This window comes from Cantharellus anzutake (genome assembly GCF_015039405.1).
Source record: "Cantharellus anzutake strain C23 chromosome Unknown EI90scaffold_54, whole genome shotgun sequence".
NCBI lineage: Eukaryota > Fungi > Basidiomycota > Agaricomycetes > Cantharellales > Hydnaceae > Cantharellus > Cantharellus anzutake.
Window position 1 is genome coordinate 134,301 of NW_024067004.1, and position 19,650 is coordinate 153,950.

The 19,650-nt window shown below is 48.6% G+C and overlaps 7 protein-coding genes across 7 annotated transcripts; 3 read left to right on the forward strand and 4 right to left on the reverse strand.

The window, feature by feature from the left end:
• Positions 1 to 1,754: 1,754 nt before the first annotated feature.
• EI90DRAFT_3019133 (Alpha/Beta hydrolase protein) lies at positions 1,755 to 4,094 on the reverse strand (the record flags this gene model as incomplete). The annotated part of the gene is made up of 10 exons (XM_039057317.1): positions 1,755 to 1,837; positions 1,933 to 2,046; positions 2,131 to 2,262; positions 2,381 to 2,584; positions 2,688 to 3,034; positions 3,103 to 3,223; positions 3,288 to 3,474; positions 3,548 to 3,733; positions 3,794 to 3,985; positions 4,050 to 4,094. 10 exons carry the CDS (start codon positions 4,092 to 4,094, stop codon positions 1,755 to 1,757), a joined length of 1,611 nt encoding a protein of 536 aa, XP_038912057.1.
• A 2,036-nt stretch (positions 4,095 to 6,130) lies between these two features.
• On the forward strand, positions 6,131 to 10,051 carry EI90DRAFT_3128997 (tRNA synthetases class I-domain-containing protein; the record flags this gene model as incomplete). The annotated part of the gene is made up of 13 exons (XM_039064147.1): positions 6,131 to 6,152; positions 6,231 to 6,412; positions 6,475 to 6,895; positions 6,952 to 7,238; positions 7,298 to 7,513; positions 7,563 to 7,753; positions 7,809 to 8,102; positions 8,156 to 8,347; positions 8,403 to 8,486; positions 8,540 to 8,802; positions 8,859 to 9,028; positions 9,084 to 9,308; positions 9,359 to 10,051. 13 exons carry the CDS (start codon positions 6,131 to 6,133, stop codon positions 10,049 to 10,051), a joined length of 3,240 nt encoding a protein of 1,079 aa, XP_038912058.1.
• Positions 10,052 to 10,395: 344 nt separating this feature from the next.
• EI90DRAFT_2932771 (uncharacterized protein) lies at positions 10,396 to 11,232 on the reverse strand (the record flags this gene model as incomplete). The annotated part of the gene is made up of 4 exons (XM_039055079.1): positions 10,396 to 10,691; positions 10,751 to 10,969; positions 11,026 to 11,140; positions 11,197 to 11,232. The coding sequence occupies 4 exons, from the start codon at positions 11,230 to 11,232 to the stop codon at positions 10,396 to 10,398; spliced, it is 666 nt and encodes a 221-aa protein (XP_038912059.1).
• A 313-nt stretch (positions 11,233 to 11,545) lies between these two features.
• On the forward strand, positions 11,546 to 12,743 carry EI90DRAFT_3073114 (uncharacterized protein). Its single transcript, XM_039061416.1, has 3 exons — positions 11,546 to 11,629; positions 11,712 to 12,102; positions 12,171 to 12,743. Exons 2-3 carry the CDS (start codon positions 11,849 to 11,851, stop codon positions 12,523 to 12,525), a joined length of 609 nt encoding a protein of 202 aa, XP_038912060.1. The 5' UTR covers positions 11,546 to 11,629; positions 11,712 to 11,848; the 3' UTR covers positions 12,526 to 12,743.
• On the reverse strand, positions 12,307 to 14,044 carry EI90DRAFT_3073118 (uncharacterized protein). Its single transcript, XM_039061417.1, has 6 exons — positions 13,614 to 14,044; positions 13,489 to 13,539; positions 13,265 to 13,430; positions 13,046 to 13,182; positions 12,920 to 12,981; positions 12,307 to 12,866 (listed from the first exon to the last, which is right to left on the reverse strand). The coding sequence occupies exons 1-6, from the start codon at positions 13,800 to 13,802 to the stop codon at positions 12,719 to 12,721; spliced, it is 753 nt and encodes a 250-aa protein (XP_038912061.1). The 5' UTR covers positions 13,803 to 14,044; the 3' UTR covers positions 12,307 to 12,718.
• Positions 14,045 to 14,057: 13 nt separating this feature from the next.
• EI90DRAFT_3073127 (S-adenosyl-L-methionine-dependent methyltransferase) lies at positions 14,058 to 18,019 on the forward strand. The gene is made up of 17 exons (XM_039061418.1): positions 14,058 to 14,460; positions 14,517 to 14,706; positions 14,773 to 14,929; positions 14,999 to 15,237; positions 15,307 to 15,424; positions 15,494 to 15,546; positions 15,598 to 15,643; positions 15,727 to 15,752; positions 15,811 to 16,160; positions 16,219 to 16,243; positions 16,307 to 16,521; positions 16,592 to 16,994; positions 17,079 to 17,201; positions 17,266 to 17,393; positions 17,455 to 17,525; positions 17,599 to 17,770; positions 17,825 to 18,019. The coding sequence occupies exons 1-17, from the start codon at positions 14,390 to 14,392 to the stop codon at positions 17,856 to 17,858; spliced, it is 2,421 nt and encodes an 806-aa protein (XP_038912062.1). The 5' UTR covers positions 14,058 to 14,389; the 3' UTR covers positions 17,859 to 18,019.
• On the reverse strand, positions 17,698 to 19,093 carry EI90DRAFT_3281852 (chromatin associated protein KTI12). Its single transcript, XM_039066853.1, has 5 exons — positions 18,892 to 19,093; positions 18,670 to 18,830; positions 18,544 to 18,623; positions 18,333 to 18,492; positions 17,698 to 18,266 (listed from the first exon to the last, which is right to left on the reverse strand). Exons 1-5 carry the CDS (start codon positions 19,061 to 19,063, stop codon positions 18,036 to 18,038), a joined length of 804 nt encoding a protein of 267 aa, XP_038912063.1. The 5' UTR covers positions 19,064 to 19,093; the 3' UTR covers positions 17,698 to 18,035.
• Positions 19,094 to 19,650: the final 557 nt, after the last annotated feature.

Sequence of the window (19,650 nt, forward strand, 5' to 3'; positions counted from 1 at the left end):
CAGGTGAGATCGTTGGGGGGTGTTTATTGTTGTTTAGACAGTGAACAATCATATATTTGGCAACCAAAACACGGTCAGTACGCAAATCAGCACAAACTCTAATATCGTTATTGGACGTAGGAAACTGGTTACATAAGGTGATCCAGCTCCACTCCTTCACCGTGTTGGCGGGAGCATTGGACATGCTCCTGGTGTTGTATCTCCATGACATCCAGAAGAGGTGTCGAGTCGTTCAACAAGTTCGCGTGAGAACTTGATCGAAGTCGCGTGTTGTCAGGGGCCGACGACACGCGCGTTGCCAAATGGGGTTTCGGTGCCGGTAACGCGGTGCCGAGAATGGAAAGAGAATAATAGCGTAAAAAAGTGAAAGGTATCTTACTAGTTTGGGGACGGTAACGTTCTGTTCCCCCGTTCGCCTCAGGCCTCAGAAGTCCGTCTAAGTATACGCTTGAGTTTGCTGTATATTAACGGGGTAGAAGTAAAGGCTGATCCGCCTTTTACAGCTACCCCGAGGGTTTATATACAATCTTATACATTCTCGGCACAAATAAATAGAGAAGCTTCCGCGACGCTAAATTAGCGTCGCGACATAATTATTACACAACACAACATCAACTGATGTTGTGGGCGGAATATAGACATGGGCCGGGGCCTCACATCAACTCCTTATATACATGATGATATGCTAAAACATGTGAGATGAGACCAGAGAAACATCCTAGTCATACAGGAAGTCTCAAACTACATGAGTTGAAATGGAACAGAACAAATGAAACCTCCATTAAATCCATTCAGGGTTACGGCTTAACCGTAACAGCACACATGTTTGCAGCACAGCCACATCCTCGCGGAAGTGCCATTTTCCCTTGCCTTGATCAGGCTAATCACTGCATAGACCTAAATTTCACACTAATTTAACAAATATAAAGCTCTAATAATAATTGTAATTTTTCTGTATTTTTGTGTGTATTGTATGTTTTGTCCAGTGTTGCACCATTGCACACAAGTGCACGGTTGAGATGTGCATTTGGATCCAATGTCCGATGATTTCTCACGGGGTGACGATACGCAATTCACAACGCGCTTTCCCACGGAAAAAAAAAACGAACCCCCTCTGTAAACAAACACCTCGCAAGCTCGGCCGGTCACGTTAAACTTTTGTGATCAAGGTACCTCTTCAGGGTAAAGTTTGGCGATGAACTCCGGCCCAGACAGGATATAACTCGGGTACGAGATACCAGGGTTTGACTGGGAGATAATGGGCATTGGCACGACACAGACAAGGCAGGATCATATCTCTACGAGTGCTTCTGATAATTACACGGCGGACAGGACAATGGAGGCACATCTCTGAATTCATTCTCAAACCTCGGACAATAGAAACATCTGGAATCATGGCACCCACTTTGCACCCTAAGCCCCGGAGCTGATTGAACATGGGACAGGGTGTTTGCTCTAGTCACCAGAGTGATGCGAACTCAACAAGTGGCAGAAGGTTGATGCCCGAATCGAAGTCATCGCCTTTTTCAGGTTTGAGACCACAGAGCTAGCCACATGCAAATAATCGGCAGCCACGGACCGCACGGACGTGCAGAAGTGTGAAGCCCCCAAAAGGAACTTGACATTCATTAGGCCACATACGAGTTGGATGTCAGGACTTCAACAAGTGTATCAAGTCAGAGAACCATGAGAACAGAAGTTTGTACACCTTTAGAAATTAAGCGCGTCCGTAAAATCCTTCCTCTGTAAGAATTCTATTCCATTCTTTCGAAAATCATCCGTGATGACATCGAAGTGCCCATTCCCGATTTGTAACATGCGGCGTTGCCTTCCGTACCTAGGCCAATTGGGTACTTCATCAGACACAAGCAAAAAAAAAAAAAAAGAGTCATAACTTTGTGGGAAAAAAAAGTGAAGATGCTGGCTGCTTACAGTACGGGCGATTAGGATCAAAGGAATTTGCGAAAGCGATCCAAGCGCTGAGCATATATAACGAAGTTCTCCCAAGATCCGAGGTCCTATTCTGAAAGCCATACAGGCCAAATACTAATAAGGACGATCGATGTGGAGTGACGGAAAATCAGGATTTTTGTTCTGCTGTGCAGTGAACCATTGGAGAGGGAGACTCACCGGACGGTACCTCACTTCCGTGAAAGACACCCAAGTATGCTGGTACTCCCGGAGTCACTTGGGTATAAAGGTACGTCCACGCTGGATAATATACATCATGCTTGACATACGAATCCAGCAAAGCGCGTCGACCTATATATATATGTTTCCCACAACGGACGAAAAAAAAAATCAGCATCCATCGATTAAGCTACATATTCACTGTCTCCATTGGAGAGTCCCCCCCCCCTCGACGATAGATGATACGCACCACCGTGGAAAATAAAATCCCCAAATAAACTCGCAGCTCTCTTGAATTGGTTATTCGGCCCAAAGAACCGGTCGTCTTTACTCACCCCGACCGGATCATAGGGGCTTCCAATCGCGGGGACATCAGGGTACAACTCCAGAAGAATTTTGAAAAGCTTCCTTTGCTCTGGCGTTGCTGCGCTAAGATTTCCAACATAAGTCAATCCTGTACCGGAATATGTAGCAGCAGTGGTAAGTTTTCTGCATATAAAGATGATGCGGCACTTCTCCCTGTGGGGAAATGTAGGAAATGGTCAAGGAAAACGAACCTATGAGAAAATCTCCAATTTCTTCTGTAGTATTGAATGTGTGGGGTACGAGGAACGTCCCTTCGTCGAGATTGCATCCCGTGATGATAGGCACAGTTGCCACGTTACCCCTTCTCACCTCTTCTGCCGCACGTTCGCCCTTCTTGAAAAAGAACCCATCCACAACTCGGTTGAAAGGGAGCGCGTTGCTCGCATTTAATGTCACGAGTGATGCTTGGTAAAGTGATTCAGAAGGTTTCGAACGAAGGCATGATATGATCGAGGAATTGGAGGCTGGAAGACAGCCTGCTACTGCAGCAAAGATATCTGTCGAGGGTTGGAGATCGGATACAGTGGGAATGGCGAGACTGGGGAATACGATGATCAGACTAGGGACTAGGGAAGCAAAGGAACCGACGGGTGTAACACAATTTACCTTGCTGGAGCTCCGCTCTCCATGATGGCACCATGGAATAGATTGTGCTGTTTCACAAATTGTCCGCCTCCAGCAACAAGGAGAGACCCAATCCCAATCGCGCCTGCCGATTCACCAAATACTTGTGACAGGTCGAAATTTCAAAATTCACATTGCTCATTGCAATCGATCAGGAACGAACTTACCAGTCACTCGATCTTTGTTTCCTCCAAAAGCTCCGATATTGTCTTGCACCCATTTCAGTGCACTAATCATATCGTATAAGCCAGCATTGAGCGTTCCGATGGCAGAATCATGTGCCAGTTCAGAGGCGCCAAGGAAACCAAAGGCGTTTAGACGGTAATCGAAGGAGACGTAGATGATAGATTCGTTCTGAATATTGTCACAACAGCGTCATATTTATGTCAGAAAATGGGGCTAAGATACCGGAAGGAAATACTCGTACCAGAAAAACGCTTTGCCCAACGATCGCCGAGCCGTTATATAGTTGCGACGCACCGGAAAGAAAACTCCCTCCATACATCCAAACCATCACAGGAAGTTTCGCACCATGGGGCAAGTTCGAGGGTCGGAGGACATTGATAGAAAGACAATCTTCTGACAAATCGGAAACTGTCAGGCCCGAGGCGGACTAAAAACGAATCATTCGCAAAAGGTGGAAGGAAAATCGCTACGAGAACAAGGGACGCACATCAAGCGGTTGAAAACATGCTTTTCCGTACTTGGTGGCGTCCACCTTGTGACTCGGATTCGGTTTCAGTGGTCGGGGCTTTGCAAACCTCAATTTGCCCAATGGAGGCTGAGCATAGGGAATGCCCAGAAAATAATCCTGACCGAATTGGGGCGCACTAAGACCGGTGACAAGGCCTTGAACTAGTTGAACCTGAGGTCCGGTCAAGTTGGCAGGAGATGGGACATCGCGCAGTCAGTGACGCGCACCAGCGTACAAGGAGGAACAACTGACGAGTGGTAGTGAAAAAACAGAATAGCATAGTGAGGAAATCACGAGGAGAGCGTTTCTCATTGCTGTCTTAGTAGTCCCCATAGCTAGTCCTGATGAGATGTCGCTAGTAGAGGCCACTGCCTATCAGTGGATAGCACTCTGTGTTAAGGGTGGGGGATATTTAAGCGTCTGCGCTTTTGCGACCGCAGCTCTCCCCGACGAAGCAAAAGGGGACAAGGAAGTCATGCGACCCAGCATGGTGTGATTAGCCTACGGAGGCGGAAGGCGCGGCGAAATCTATTGGTGAATAGATATCTGTTGAACGAGGAGTGGTGGGGGTTGTCATAGGCTTGTCATAGGCGTCACCATGATAAGATCTTTATATAACAACAGTTCAATTAGGTGGCTCGCAAAGACTGAATTGGGGTCGTGGGGCTGGCCACGTGTGTACTCCACAACTCTAGGGCGGATACAAATTTGGATTGAGGAATCAGCTAAATAAGGCGCCCTTGGATCGTCCGAATGTACTCAGCTAGCCGACGGTTATACATGTGCACACAACCGGATTCGTGCCACGGCCACCCGCGCAGTACAGAACTATTACGTCCATTGACCCAATGCGCAAGGACATTGACGATCGAAATTGCGCACTCTCGAATGAGGATGGAAAAGGTTCAACGGGATTCGTAATTCCAGTGCAATGCAACTTTAGTCTCCGAGATCCCTTTTGTGCCTCAGTAATCTCTCTCGCCCCAATGGGATCCTCGCATAACCTAACCTAAGAGTTCCCGAAGGTCACGCGACCAACCGTGAACACAACACAGCAGCGCACTAGGTCTCCGATGCTCTCAGAAACATTCAGATAGCACCCCGGGAAAAGTTATTTGAGGCCATCACCTGCGGTAAACGAAGAACGCTGTACGAAAGTGTTGGGCAGTTGATCGGCAAGGGAGCCAATGCAGGGGCGCCGAGACTGTTCTCATGTCGTTTTGAACAGAATGCGGGGACAACAGCCGTGGAATGTCCGAATTCCAAAGTGCACCTCCCATGTGATTTTAGGAACGTTTCCAAAAGCAATCATATCAGCATTACAGAAATAAGATTGAGAGAACAGCTGGTGGCATTCCGCGAGTCAAGATCCGAGGGATCGGTGATGCCCAATCATAGGAGGGTGTGAGATCGGCGGCATTGAGAAGCTGTGGTAGCATTCCATGATGAAGTGCTACCTTAGTCCAACTACCCAATGCGAGGCGCATCGGAATCGTGTTCATGAGCTATGCTATCAAGAAAGGGCAAGAGGCAGATGTAGAACGCGAAAGAGAAATAACTGGAGCTGCAGCGAACATACGTTGTCCCAGTCATATGAGTCCGACCAAGACGCAGAATTAAGGGCTCTTGAAATGTGCGGAAACGAGGGCGTGCGATCGATCGTCCACACCCGTAGTCAGGGGGACTAGGTCAACCGTAGTGGTCCCGATGTGCCCTTAAGCCGTTATGATTGAGATGCCCCTGCAGGGCAGAGCACGTCCTTAGACCCGGGTACGAATACCGGGGTTTGACTGGGAGTTGTCTCAAGCAAGGTTCGGAAAGATAGCGGGTGATGGCACGGCACGGACAAGACAGGATCCTATCTACGACCCCGATAATCACAAGACGGTGGAGCCCGGTCTCTTGATTTATTCCCAAAATGCGAATAATTGAGGAATGATAGAAGCGTGTGGCATTATCACGCTCCGAGCTGATTAAATGTAAGACGGCGGGTTTCCTCTGTCACCAAAATCAACAAGTGGCGGAAGGCTCATGTCAGAATCGAAATCATCACCATTTCATATTTGAGATAAAAGAGAGCCATATGCAAATCTTCAGCAACCACGGATCGCACGGACGTAGGAGGCGCGCGGGCTCAACGCCAATTGGACAGATCCTGCGTTCCCTCGTGTGAAAGAAATCTATTCACGGTATTCACCGATTATATAAATTGGCAAGTCATCCCAATCGTCGATCGAGTCAGGACGTCCACAAATAGACGATCTTGGTCATCTCCGCCTCTCATCGCTCGTAATTCGACGCCCAGTGGAGGCCATCATGTCCTTTCCACCTCACGACAGTTAGTATTCAAAACGTCCAAACCTAAATCGATCTTACAATGCTATCGGGAATGCAAAAATTCTATCTCCACTTGCAGTTTCCACCCCATTTAGCTTTCCAGAGGAAGAAAAGAAAATAATTGCCTTTTGGAGGGAGATAGACGCGTTCCGAACGCAGCTGAAACTTACAGAGGGTCGACCACCGTTCTCCTTTTACGATGGTCCACCTTTTGCCACTGGTCTTCCACATTATGGGCATCTACTAGCAGGCACTGTGAAGGTGAGTCATATCCTATGGCAGAGATCCACAGCGACATGTAGCTAATATACCCTGTTTCTTAGGACATTGTAACAAGGCACGCGAGCGCAAGCGGATACTACGTCGAGAGACGATTTGGGTGGGACACCCACGGTCTCCCAGTAGAACATGAGATCGACAAAAAACTCGGTATTAAAGGAAAAGAAGACGTGATGGCTATGGGTATTCCCAAATACAATGCGGAGTGCCGAGCGATCGTCATGCGATATGCGAGCGAATGGAAGCAAACAGTCGAACGCATGGGGAGGTGGATCGACTTCGAGAACGATTACAAGACGCTCAACACGTCATTTATGGAATCGGTGTGGTGGGTCTTTGGCGAATTGTTTGATAAAGGGCTAGTCTACCGCGGGTTGCGTGTTATGCCTTATTCAACGGGATGTACGACACCCTTGTCGAATTTCGAAGCGGGGCAGGATTACCGTGATGTTAGCGATCCAGCAGGTAAGTCATATAGAATCTCTTGGCCCACACTCTGATATAAATTTTGATTATTTTAGTCACTGTTGCATTCCCTCTCGTCGACGATCCTAAGACATCTCTTCTCGCCTGGACGACCACCCCTTGGACCCTCCCGAGCAACCTAGCTCTGTGCGTCCATCCCAATTTCGATTACATCAAGATCCACGACGAGGCGCGTCAAGAGAACTTCATTATCCACGAAAGTCTCCTTACCACGCTATACAAAGACCCGAAGAAAGCGAAGTTCAAGAAAGTAGGGACGTTCAGAGGCGTAGATATGAAAGGATGGAGATATGTCCCATTATTTGACTATTTTACCGACAAGGTAAGCATTCTGGAAAGTACATGAACCACCAGGAGGCTTACGAAGAGTCTCGTTTGCAGTATGAAGATCGGGCATTCAGAGTGCTCGTGGACGAGTATGTTACCAGCGACAGTGGTACCGGAATAGTCCATCAAGCACCGGCCTTTGGCGACGATGATCATCGCATCGCAATAGCCAACGGGATCATAAATGCAGACGAAATGCCTCCCTGTCCCATCAATGACGCAGGGAATTTCACCAATGAGGTCCCAGACTTCGCTGGGAAGCATGTCAAGGTGTGCAGAGGTCCACAAAGGATTTGAAATGACACTAAAGCATACCCAGGTCGCTGATAAAGACATCCAGAGAGTCCTCAAGCAGAGAGGAAGATTGATTGTTCAATCAACTATCGTTCATCAGTACCCCTTCTGCTGGCGTTCTGGCACACCATTACTGTACAGGGCGATTCCAGTATGGTTTGTCCGCGTCCAGCCAGCAGTAGATCGACTCATCGCGAACAACCAAGAGACGAGATGGTGAGCATCTCCTATGATGTATCTTCAACCGTCCTTACTTCCGCCCATCATGAAGGGTGCCGCAAGTCATCGGTGACAATCGTTTCGGGAACTGGCTGGCAAGTGCTCGAGACTGGAATATTTCACGGAATCGCTATTGGGGGACACCTATCCCATTGTGGGTCAGCGATGACTATGAGGAGATCGTGTCAGTAGGATCCATCGCTCAATTGGAAGAACTTTCAGGAGTGAAAGGCATCAAAGATTTGCATCGCGAGAGCATCGATCACATCACCATCCCTTCGAAGCAAGGTAAAGGTGTTCTTCGGAGAGTGGAGGAGGTTTTCGATTGCTGGTTTGAATCTGGGAGGTGAGGTGTTCGACTCATCTCGCGGGAGGCATAAACTTGACCGATCATTAAAGCATGCCGTATGCTCAACAACACTATCCTTTTGAGAATAAGGAGAAATTTCAAGCTACTTTCCCAGCGGATTTCATTTCAGAAGGTATCGACCAAACTCGAGGGTGGTTCTACACGCTTCTGGTCCTTGCTACCCTCCTCTTCGACACCGCGCCTTGGAAGAACGTGATCGTCAGTGGCCTCGTCCTTGCCGCGTGAGTCCGACTACGGTGCTTCAGATTACTCTGGCATTGACACATGCACAAACAGTGATGGGAAAAAGATGAGCAAACGTTTGAAGAATTATCCGGATCCCAACCTTGTCATCGATACCTACGGTGCCGACGCTACGCGGTTTGTAGTGATTGCCACCCAGACAGCTTAGAAAATTAACATACATCCTGTAGGTTATTCCTCGTCAACTCACCCATCGTCCGGGCAGAGAACCTCCGGTTCCGGGAAGAAGGCGTGCGAGAGGTTGTCTCAAGAGTGTTGCTGCCATGGCTGAACTCCTTCCGCTTTTTCCTTGGCCAAGTGAACCTCTACAAAAAAGAGCACGGGAGAGATTTTGTGTACGACTCTCACGCCAAGAAGTCAACGAATGTGATGGATCGCTGGATCCTGGCCAGATGCCAGTCTCTTATCAAGCTGGTGCGAGAAGAGATGGCAGGTAGGCGCACTCATTACTTGCGTTGTATGACTCCACTCACGGCTGTCTTCTTGCAGCGTACCGTCTATACACCATTATACCGCGATTGTTAGACCTAATTGATGAGCTGACTAATTGGTACATCCGATTCAACCGCAAGCGTTTGAAGGGTGATAATGGACCGGACGAGACCCTTGTTGCATTGAACACCTTGTTTGAAGCTCTGTTCACGCTCTGTCGGACAATGGTAAGGAGGATACGCGATTTGTTCAATGCATGCTCTGTCTGACTCAGAACCCAAGTCGTCTTACACTCCATTTTTAACGGAGAATCTATATCAGAGTTTGCGAGGATACATCCCTGCCTCCGAGGATCTTGGAGAAGATCCCAGATCTATCCATTTTTTGGGATTCCCGGTGGTGAAGGAAGAGTACTTTGACTCCGACATCGAACGCCAGGTTAAGCGGATGCAGAGCGTCATTGAACTCGTTCGAGGTCTACGAGAGAAGCACTCCCTCTCCTTGAAGGTATCTTGACTTCCTCATTGATAACTACTCGCTTCTGATTTTCCCCACAGACGCCATTGAAAGAGCTCCTTGTTTTCCATCCCGACTCATCATATCATGCGGACATTGAACCGCTCCAGTCCTATCTCACCTCCGAACTCAACATTCGCGATGTCGATTTCACCTCTGATCAAATACGCACTGGAGTGAAGTACCGTGCAACTGCAGACTGGCCAGTGCTTGGCCGGAAGCTCCGCAAGGACGTCGGTCGTGTGAAGAATGTTCTGCCCAAGGTGACATCCGATGATATAAAGGCATATCTCGAAACTGGGAAAATACTTGTTGATGGGATAGAGCTCGTTGCTGGTGACCTCGCTGTTACACGCTATGTTGACCTTCCGGCGAACGGGTCGTTCGCGACGAACACAGACAATGACGTCGTAGTTGTCCTAGACATTCAGCTCCATCCGGAACTCGAGAGTGAAGGAGTGGCTAGAGAACTTATTAACCGTATCCAAAAGTTGCGGAAGAAGGCAGGCCTGCAAGCAACGGACGACATCGATGTTTTCTACTCATTAGAGCAGAACACGGGTGAAGCGTTGAAACAAGTCCTGCAATCACATTCCGACGTCATTACCCGAACTACACGAAGTACCCCTGCTGATGCAAGTTTGCTGAAAGCAGACACAAAAATACTGCTAGAGGAAGCTCAAGAAATTGGAGAGACTAGATTTAGCCTGTGTCTTGCACTGCCAAGTACATAGAAGCGTAAATTAGTTACACATGTCGTGAAGTGTACATCTTGCTTCTCGCTGGAAATATGACTACTTGTATATGCGGCCAACGCATACGCCTGCCAGGACTAGGAGGACCCCATAGCAGGCTGAAGCCTAGCGCAAGGTGTTTTCCGCTCAGAGATCACAGTAACAATGGTGTGGCCGAGCGAGAGATTGGGTCAGGTCAGGCAGTGAGACACTTGTTCTCTGATCCGACGGTGTCCGAGGGCGCAAGGAAAGTGCCGTGAGAGCTAAGAAGCCTGGTCTAGGAAAAAGCGCGCTAATGTGGTAAGCCTTGGTCTAAATCTTCGAGTGATGGCAGGGTTCGCAGATTAGTTCTTCTTTGACGAGCCAAAGCCTCCGAATCCCATCATGGCAGCCATATTTGCTGTTTCATCATCTTGAACGACCTCGATAAGTCTTGCATCCCTCGCGGCTTTCTTCTCCGCTTTTCTCGCTTCCCGCTCAGCTATCTCCTTCTGACGAATTTCCTCAAGACGCCTGTCAAAATCGAAGGCTTTAGCCGATGATTCCTGCTTTGTCTTTTCGCGAAGCATTGCGATCCGGGCACGCACTTGCTCCACTGTGGAGCGGGCGACGCGAGTCGTTTGACCAAGCCGGCGGAGGTCTAAGTCGTGGAGGTTTAGCGCCCCGCGCTAATATTGGGGATTTCGACGAAATACTCACGACTTCTACCATTAAGATGATCCAAATACCCCACAGTATCCTTACATGTCCTGTTACAAACCTCACAATAGAACCCTGGCTGACCTGGACCGCGGCCGCCCGGATTCTGTACGACGATTGTCTTGTTTAGGTTCTTGTCCAGTCCCAAAGGCGCCTCGCGTTGTTTCATTAACTCAGTAGGCTTCGGCAAATCCTCATGATGCCGTCGCGGTTTCTTGCCTGTGATGAATGCGTAAATTGCAAATGGAGTGGTAACAAGCGGATAGATGACAAACCCTTCTTCATCATTTCATCATTTTTCTGCATTCTCTCTCGCTCCTCATTATCCTTTTCCCTTGCCTTTGCGGCGTACTCTTCCTTGTTCCATGTTCTTCTGAAGTTGGCATCTTTCTGTGGATAGATTGCACTGAGGAAATAGGCTGATTTTTTATAGTAAACGAACACACAGCTTGATTGCCGTAGGCTCCTACTTTCTCCGACATGCTATGACGCCAGACAGTCCGTGCGTACTAGGAAAGCGAGGAACAGGATCGCTGGAGACACTGAACGTTTGGGTTCGCACGTGAATCCATCGGAAATTACCGAGCATCTATGCGTTGAGGGCAGGCACAGCTTTAATTTGCTTACGAATCCTCTCTGCTTACACAAGCAGCGTCAAGGGCCCATCGGCTCCCTCGAGCAGACGACAATTTAAGCGCCGCGGAGAAATTCATAGATTTTCCTCCCCTTACCCAATATTTAGCCAGATGCAGCACCAGCCGCCCCCTAACGACCGTTATACTCAGAACCGCTCCGATAGTTTATTTGGAGGAACGTTTCCTCAGTCAAGCTTTAACCAGTATGCGCCAGACCTGCAGAATCATCTTCAAGATCAGAGACGTAAGCCCTTTCAAACACCTCCTTGCGCGTTGCTTTGGACTTCATGAGGCACGAGGGCAACATGCTCATCCTGCTTTTATAGAGAGTGGATTCAGTGCTGCGCCACCGCCACCGCTACTTACTCCTGTAACCTCTGCCACGTCTCCCGCCAAGGCCACTCGTAGCCGGAAGCGCAAGTCTCCCCCCGCTAGTGAAGCGTCCAATCCACACAATGCTGGGATGACCCCAGGTTATGCCTACAATACCGACGTGTCTTCTCAATCTCAATCCACTCAATACGCAAATATTGCGCCTCATCCCCACCAAGTCTATTCGGGTTTATCTCCACAACCAGGTGCTTCGCATACTTCCGGGAATCCAGCCCATAATGGAGAAGAGTCATCCCATTCGACAGGACCCCGGACGGTTACTCAAACTAAACGTGCGGAACAAAACCGGAGGGCTCAGAAAGCATTTAGAGAGCGCCGTGATCAGTAAGTTTGTCTATCCTACCTATTTGCTTTTTCTCTAAATGGAGGCCCTTTCTGCGCGCCCCGGACAGACACGTTCGTGAACTTGAGACACGTTCACGATTGTTGGATCAGGCCATTTTAGACGTTAACGAGGCACGGCGGCGGCAGAATGAATGTCAACATCTCGTTGATAGTTTGCGTCTCGAGAATCAACGTCTCCTCGCTGCACTTCAACAATACACCACCAACCCCTTAGCGCAGGAATTCCCGAATACAGTAGCAGACGGAGTCCAAGGGGAGTTGAGCGAACAACAACAGGCCGCCCAAGAGACAATGAGCACTACTGCCGAAGCTGGGGACGTTCCAGGCGCAGATGGAATTGAGGACCCAAGGGATGATGATGAGGAAGAAGAGGCAGCGGTTGGAGTAACTTCCCGGTCGTGATGGCACGTCCTGAATATGGAGGCCCTCGTCTAGTCTCGCCATCTTCTGCGCCTTCTGTGCATCGAACGCCTGTTGTAGGACCCTTCTGAACCATCGTTTGAGTATTTAACAATAATAACTGTTACCCATTTGTGCGCCCCAATTCTGGTTTCTACGCGCACAAACTTATCCCGAGTTCATGGAGCTGCACGTCTTACATGATAACACAATCTAAATCTTCTCGTTCCAGCCTATCCGTGATATCACCAACGCTGATGCTTCGATCTCTTCGTTGGCTACCATCCAAAGAGACGATGAGGACCCCAGAATTATGCGGGTCTAGGTGAGCAGAAAGATGGTGTCTAGGAGTCGAAGAAATTAGAAATGGAAGATTATCGGGACTAGAAAAACTGACTTCCGCATGAGTTCCTCGATAGCAGGCTTGACTTTCGCAACGTGTCCTTCGGAATGAAGGCCCTATCAAGGAAGGTAGTCCCAGCGGTCGCGCATGATCCGTGCAGAGCTAGAGTTGAGGACATACCTTCCCAACGATGATATTCAGATGATCCTTCCCCTCCGTTCGAGCTCTCTGAATGGCCTGCTCGGTCCGTTCTACAGCCTCATGGACATACAAACCATGAAGGTCGATTTCGTCCGGCGCGCTATCCGTGTTGTTTTCTGTGATTGCGGTGTTGAAGGGTATCGATGTACGATGAGCATTCACAGTATCCAAGAGAGCGAGGATGAACGAAATTCCTACGATAAAATATCCAATCCTCAGCTTCCTTATTGAGGCGCACCATTTGAGTCTTATGAGATTCGCCCTCATTCGAGAGCTCCTTCGCTCGGACATGATCACCTTCTTCGTATGCTCGATGGCTCTGGTCGAAGCAATGAGCCATTTTATCACCTTCGGCCCGGGCTCGCTAATTTGAATCGCATATACAGCAGTAGCTCAAATAGCAGCGTGTCAGCACGACATACACTTCGCAACTCGAGATAGTGAGGATTGCTTTGATTTTGCTGATTTGCATCCTACCAGCCAAAGGTACAAGAAAACAATCACTTTTCAAGCACTGTCATCATCATCTATGTGGCCATGCGCATACTATTCGGTGCTGATATTTATGTGGGTGGGGTGACGTTTGATGTTGAGGCTGAGGGTATTGAAGCGGTTGGTGCTGTTGGTGTTGCGGTCCCGGACTTTGATGCTGCCCCTCCTGATCCCCCTCCTGATCCCCCCGTCTCGAGTACTGTGGCATGCATAGCTTGAGAATTTGGAGAAAAATAGACCCCATGATGAAACTTCGGCGTCGAAGATGTTTGTTATGCGCAAAATCGTGACCGGACCAGAGTTATATCCGGACCTTGGACCTGCGCACCCAGACCGAACCGACAGTGATTGCAAACGGCCAATCCCCAGAATCACAGCCCCGGATCGGGCCTGGGATAGCCCGATCAGCGGCATCCCCTGGCATGCTACCGGAGTTGACCGAATTTTGTTTTGTTACCATTATGGTTGCACGATTTTGTCCCTTTGAACGCACGTTCATCCCAAAGTTCTTCCCGGTCTCGGTATCTTCCTTTCCCCATTGACTGATGACTCAATGTACCTTCCCTACACATTATCAGCGACTTGAGGATTCAGGCCTTGGTTGCTAGTTTGAACGTTCGTGATGAATCTTGCGCTGACCCTCTCAATGCTATTGGATGAGGCATTCCCCGGGACACAGTTATCTCGACTCAATGGCCCCCTTAGTTCGTTCCTCCAGAATGATGCATTGGGATATTGTTCTGTCCTGCCTTGTTATAAAGTCGACCGCGATCCCCGCAGTCCTCCCCTCGCAGGGCAGACACACTTCGTTCCACATACCCCGAGTCGACGATGGGAAGAATCTTCTCCCCCTCCTCATTGCTGGGCGTCAGCAGTGCGTGGTTGGTGTATTTGTATTTTAGGTTGGTGGAACGTTTCGCTTTGATTTGTGCGATGCGTTGATACGAAAGGACTTTAGCCCACTGAAGTCATATGTCTCACAATTCACTGGCAATGCTTCCCTTTCGGGTTGGATCATATTCATCACGACCTTGGGGCTTCTACTGTACACATTCTGGAGGAATATTTGGACGTACATGCTCTTTGCCTGGTATTGTTTCATCGTCCCACTGGGAGATACCAACGACCAAAAAGCTCGCCTCGATAAGGTTCACTCCCATTCACGTATCGCTCCCGAGATTTCATTAATATGTATTCGCTTCCCTTTGCGTCAGTTCTACCAAGGACAAGCCCAAGTTTATGATCAAACTAGATCTGGCTTATTGCGTGGGCGAAAGACAATGCTCTCCATGAGCGCCGCTCATCTTCATCTCCTCCGGGAAGGGAACCCGGAGAAGCGCTTGATCTGGGTTGACATCGGTGGAGGGACTGGTACGTTTATGATCTCGATTCGATTGTTCTCATAGAAAAGTATATTTCCTTCACTGAATTGACTAACAGGATGGAACATCGAAACGATGGATTTATATTTCCCCATTTCCTCCTTCGATGCTGTATACCTAATAGACCTCTGCGAACCACTATTACAAATGGCCCGAAGGAGATTTGAAGCCAAAGGATGGACAAATATTATTTGCCTTTGCCAAGACGCCACTGAATTCTCCCTTCCCGAGTGGAGTGACGGTGTTCATCCCCGTGGGAGTGTCAGCTTCGTGACGTTGAGCTATTCTTTATCGATGGTGAGTCATGTTGATTATAATTTATTCATCGATGATGTATGTGATTCACACCCCTTCATCTCTTCGCAGATCCCTTCGTATCATTCACTACTGGATGTGGTGGATTATATTTTAGATCCACAGGATGGTTTGTTTTCTGTTGTGGATTTCTACACCGCCGGAAAGGAACCGTCTCCTCACGAAAAAGGTGAGCAGCTGCGTCACTTGCTTCGCGATGCTTGTCTTTGATGATTGGCATCCTGTCCTTTGTCCTTAGCAATTGGCGGGGATTCGAAAAAATGCGGGTGGCTTAGTCGATGGTTCTGGCAGGTACGCAGTTCATGTCGAAACTTGCCGGATTCAGCGTAACCGTCGTGTTAGATATGGTTTGATTTCGACCACGTCGACCTATCCCCTGGCAGAAGAAGTGAGTTGCGAGATATTCACATCCTCTCACTTCCTGAACCCCCGTGTTCGATCTGCTCCACACTTATATCTGATCAATTAAAGATTATCTCGAATACCGATTTGGAACGGTAATAAATTCCAATCGAATGTATCACTTCCCAATTACAACTGACCTGTCGATATTAGATTAAATCGTTCAATGGCCGTAACGGGTTCATCATCCCTCTCATCGTTCGAATTCCCTATTATATCTGGTTAGGTTGTTCCCGTGATCGGGATCCTGCTCTCCATCCCAGACGCCGCGCTCAGCATAAATTGGTGCTGGAGGGGGAGAAAATTTGTGATGGGAGCCCGGGGAGCGTCAATTCCAGTTCAGACACACTTACCGACGGACAGGGTGAGGATGCACCGATGAGTTTGAATCTTGCGACTACTGCCGGTGGAGTCGCAGCAGTAGGGGGTGGGCCGCCGGTATTAGGAGTGAACGTCGAGGAGTCTGGAGTGGGTATGCCTTTGATTGGGACAAAGCCAAAGAAGTATGTTTGTAAGATCTTGTGGAGCAAGTGTTGACTGATCATGGCTCTCATTCTATAGCGCGTTCTATTATCATATTGCGAGCGTGAGCCCATCAGATTAATGTCTTTTCACGTAATGGCCGTTTGACACGTTTGCGTCTTTCCAGCCCTGGCGGATGCCATATCTCGAGTCACCCATCCACTCGGAATTCCGGACGTTTATCTATTCCTTCACCTGGGAAGACCCCGCTAAAGATCTGGATTATCTTGATATTGGTCCCAAGGACACAGTCTTTGCTATCACGAGTGCGGGGGATAATATTCTCCATTACGCTATCAACGCGAGACCTGGGAAGATTCACACTGTCGATATGAATCCATGGTTCGTTCAGTAACGTTCCTTGGTTGGAATGCATACTCACCAGGATTTTCTTTATCACTTCCCTCTTTAGCCAAGGACATCTCCTCGAACTTAAGCTTGCTTCTATAAAGGCATTGTCATACCCCACATTTTTCTCTATGTTCGGCACGGGTTTCCTACCGACCTTCCGTACTCTCCTCTCGTCTCAAATATCACCTTTCCTTTCATCCGCGGCATTCCAATTTTGGTCCGTCAACGCCAATGCATTCAATTCATCGTTCTATTTGCGGGGATACTCAGGGTGGGCATTACGGATTGCGAAGTGGTTATTTTGGGCTACGGGGATGAGTGGTGAGGTCAGAAGAATCTGTGAGGCGGAGACTTTGATGGAACAGGACGAGATTTGGAGGAGAAGCTTGAGGAAGGTGTTCGTTGAAGGGCAGTTTGTGAGATGGTTGGTCAACAACCCTGTTTTTTTGTGGAATGCACTGGGGGTGAGTGGTTCAGGGTTTCCTTGTCTACTTTGTGATACTGGACTCTTGGAGCGTCACTGACGATCCCTCCCTCCGGACTGGTAGGTCCCACAGAACCAGAAGAAAGCATTTACCGATGAAGGAACGGTTCACGACTTCATTAAGGATACCCTCGACCCAATTGGATCTCATGCTCTTTTAAGCAGAGGAGCATATCATTACCTACTCGTGAGTGTTCCTCCGGATTATTTGCTAAGCATCATCGAGTGATATACTCTTGCTGGCAACTCAGTGCTTGATGGGTTGTTATACGCCTCAATCTTGTCCGGATTATTTGACACGTCGAGGATTCGATGCTCTCAGGGCGAATGATGGGGAGCTCATGAATTCTATCAGTGTTCACACTGATAGCATTGTTAAGTGTGTTGCGTTGTTTTCACATATGCTGATTATTGATTTGATTAACGATGGAATTATTTAGTGTCCTTGGCAGATTAGATGCAAACTCTGTCACACGGGCCATCATTATGGACCATCTGTACGTCCTCTCGCGTTCTAGCGTATCGGCAACATGTTCCTAAGTTTTGCTCCGTTCAGTGATTGGTTCGCACCCGGACAAACGAAGTCGACGAGGAGGTTCATCAGTTCCGTCGTGTCTTGCCTTCTGGTGGGGTTGTGATGTGGCGCTCGGCAGCGAAGCTCCCCTGGTATAATTCCGTGTTCGAGCAAGCCGGGTTCATAGTAACTCCTTTGGGCATCCGAACTGGGCCATGCAAGGCGGTCGACCGTGTCAATATGTGAGCGTGATATTCTCATCTGACCTTTCCTTACAATTCAACCTTCGTTTATAGGTACGCTTCATGTTGGAAGGCTGTAAAGCCATGAGTTCGTCATTGGGCATATTTATTTTCTCGAGATGCTATGATACAGTACAAGGGATGGCTTGCATACCGATTCTTGACAGCATTTATGGCCTCAGGTTCTCCTCTAGGTGTACAATAAACTTTCTGGCAACCGTGTTCTCGTTCCAGTTAATGTCTGCTTGTCCAGCCATACCGGAGCTTAGCGCTTTCTGTGGGCCGCAATGAACTGACGTTTATGTCGCTGCAGTTCAGAGAGTGTCAGGTAACGATGAGGAAGTAAAATTTTGTCATTTAGTGAAAGTGAAGCTGAGACGATTGGGAGAACGCCTCCCGGGCATGACCCGCTCGTTTGCGCTTCCATGATGGTATTGACGATAGCGCTAGAAGTCTGGTCGAGGGTCTGTAGCGCATCTGTAGGGGGTTTCGCTTGCTGGTTATCGCAGCATTGGGGTGCACGATTAGTTGGGGCCAAAGCGGGAACAAGCTGCAGACTTGCCTGAACGACACCATGAGTTGGCGGGGCTCTCATCCCTGAAATTATGACCTCTAGTATTGCCTCTGCTGGTAGAGGCTCATCCCACAGAAGCACAAACAAGGGAGAGTCCCATCGAACCATCGACGAAGGTTCCTCATATCGCGTTATAAGGTTCTGCAAACTGTATCGGGTGATAAACGAGTGCTGACCGTGCAAGAAAAACTTCACCTACGTGGCCTCAGAATACTTCGTGTCGTCTGACCGGGTCTGGTTCCGCATTTCACACATGTCTGGGGTCGACGCGACATGCAGCTACGGATCCTTCAGCCCCAGGTATCAGAAAGAAAGCAGTTCTTACCGTGCACACACGGACTTGAGCTTCTCTGGCAGCGCAGTATATCTGGTATCTAAATCCTTTGATATAGTTCATGGAGTCGACGATAAGGATGGTATTCGGAGAAAGGGCACGAGTGACGGCTGTGAAGAGTGAGGCGCGAGCAGTCTTTTCGGCGCGACCATCTAGTCTAGCGCGTATTTATAGGTGGAAATGCGCGATGCAACGCCAAAGTGGGCTGCTTACCCCCATACACAGATCGAGAAATTCCAAGATCTTCATCGGACACCACTTGAACTTTGTATTTATCTCCGTCGTAGTCTTCCGAGGAGAACCTCGCTTCTAAGTAGGCCTTAAACTCTGAGCATCTTGTCGATTTCCCTGAGCAAGGATACCCCGATATCGTCACGCACGCCATACTGACTATGCCGTACTTCGACGAGCGCTCTATTGTGTTTTATTTGTGCCGAGGATCCATTCCTCGATTGCATGCATCCTGACGCGCCACAACCATTATACGACAGGATGCAGTCATTCCGCTGTTCTGGACGTCCGAGTATATCAAAACAAATCTTGGGTTTGCCAAGTGTGCCTCGAAAGACTCGATCATCTCATTCAAATACCTCCAGGTGCGCTGGCAGTCCCTGCATGCGGCTTTCCTAAACGGCACTTACTCTTTGTTGACCAGGGATGCCGCCGCTTTTTCACGGTACTGTGCCATATACCAATTCTTTAGAGGAATCAACAGCAACCATCGGCCAGCCTCCGTAAAATGTCCTGTATCGTCGTATCCTCGAACATGTCAATTATATCGCTGCTCAGGCACATTTTTTTGGACACACTCCCCCCGCATTTCGCGTCATTTTAGGGGGACTTTCTCCTCGCGCTTGTTCTCGGAATCCAGCCATCCCAGGCCTGAGTCATCAACCAAACAGCCTGAAACTGAGCCCGATTCAGAGCAACATTCTGCAGATAATTCCTATCTCCAAAACTATTCACGTTTAT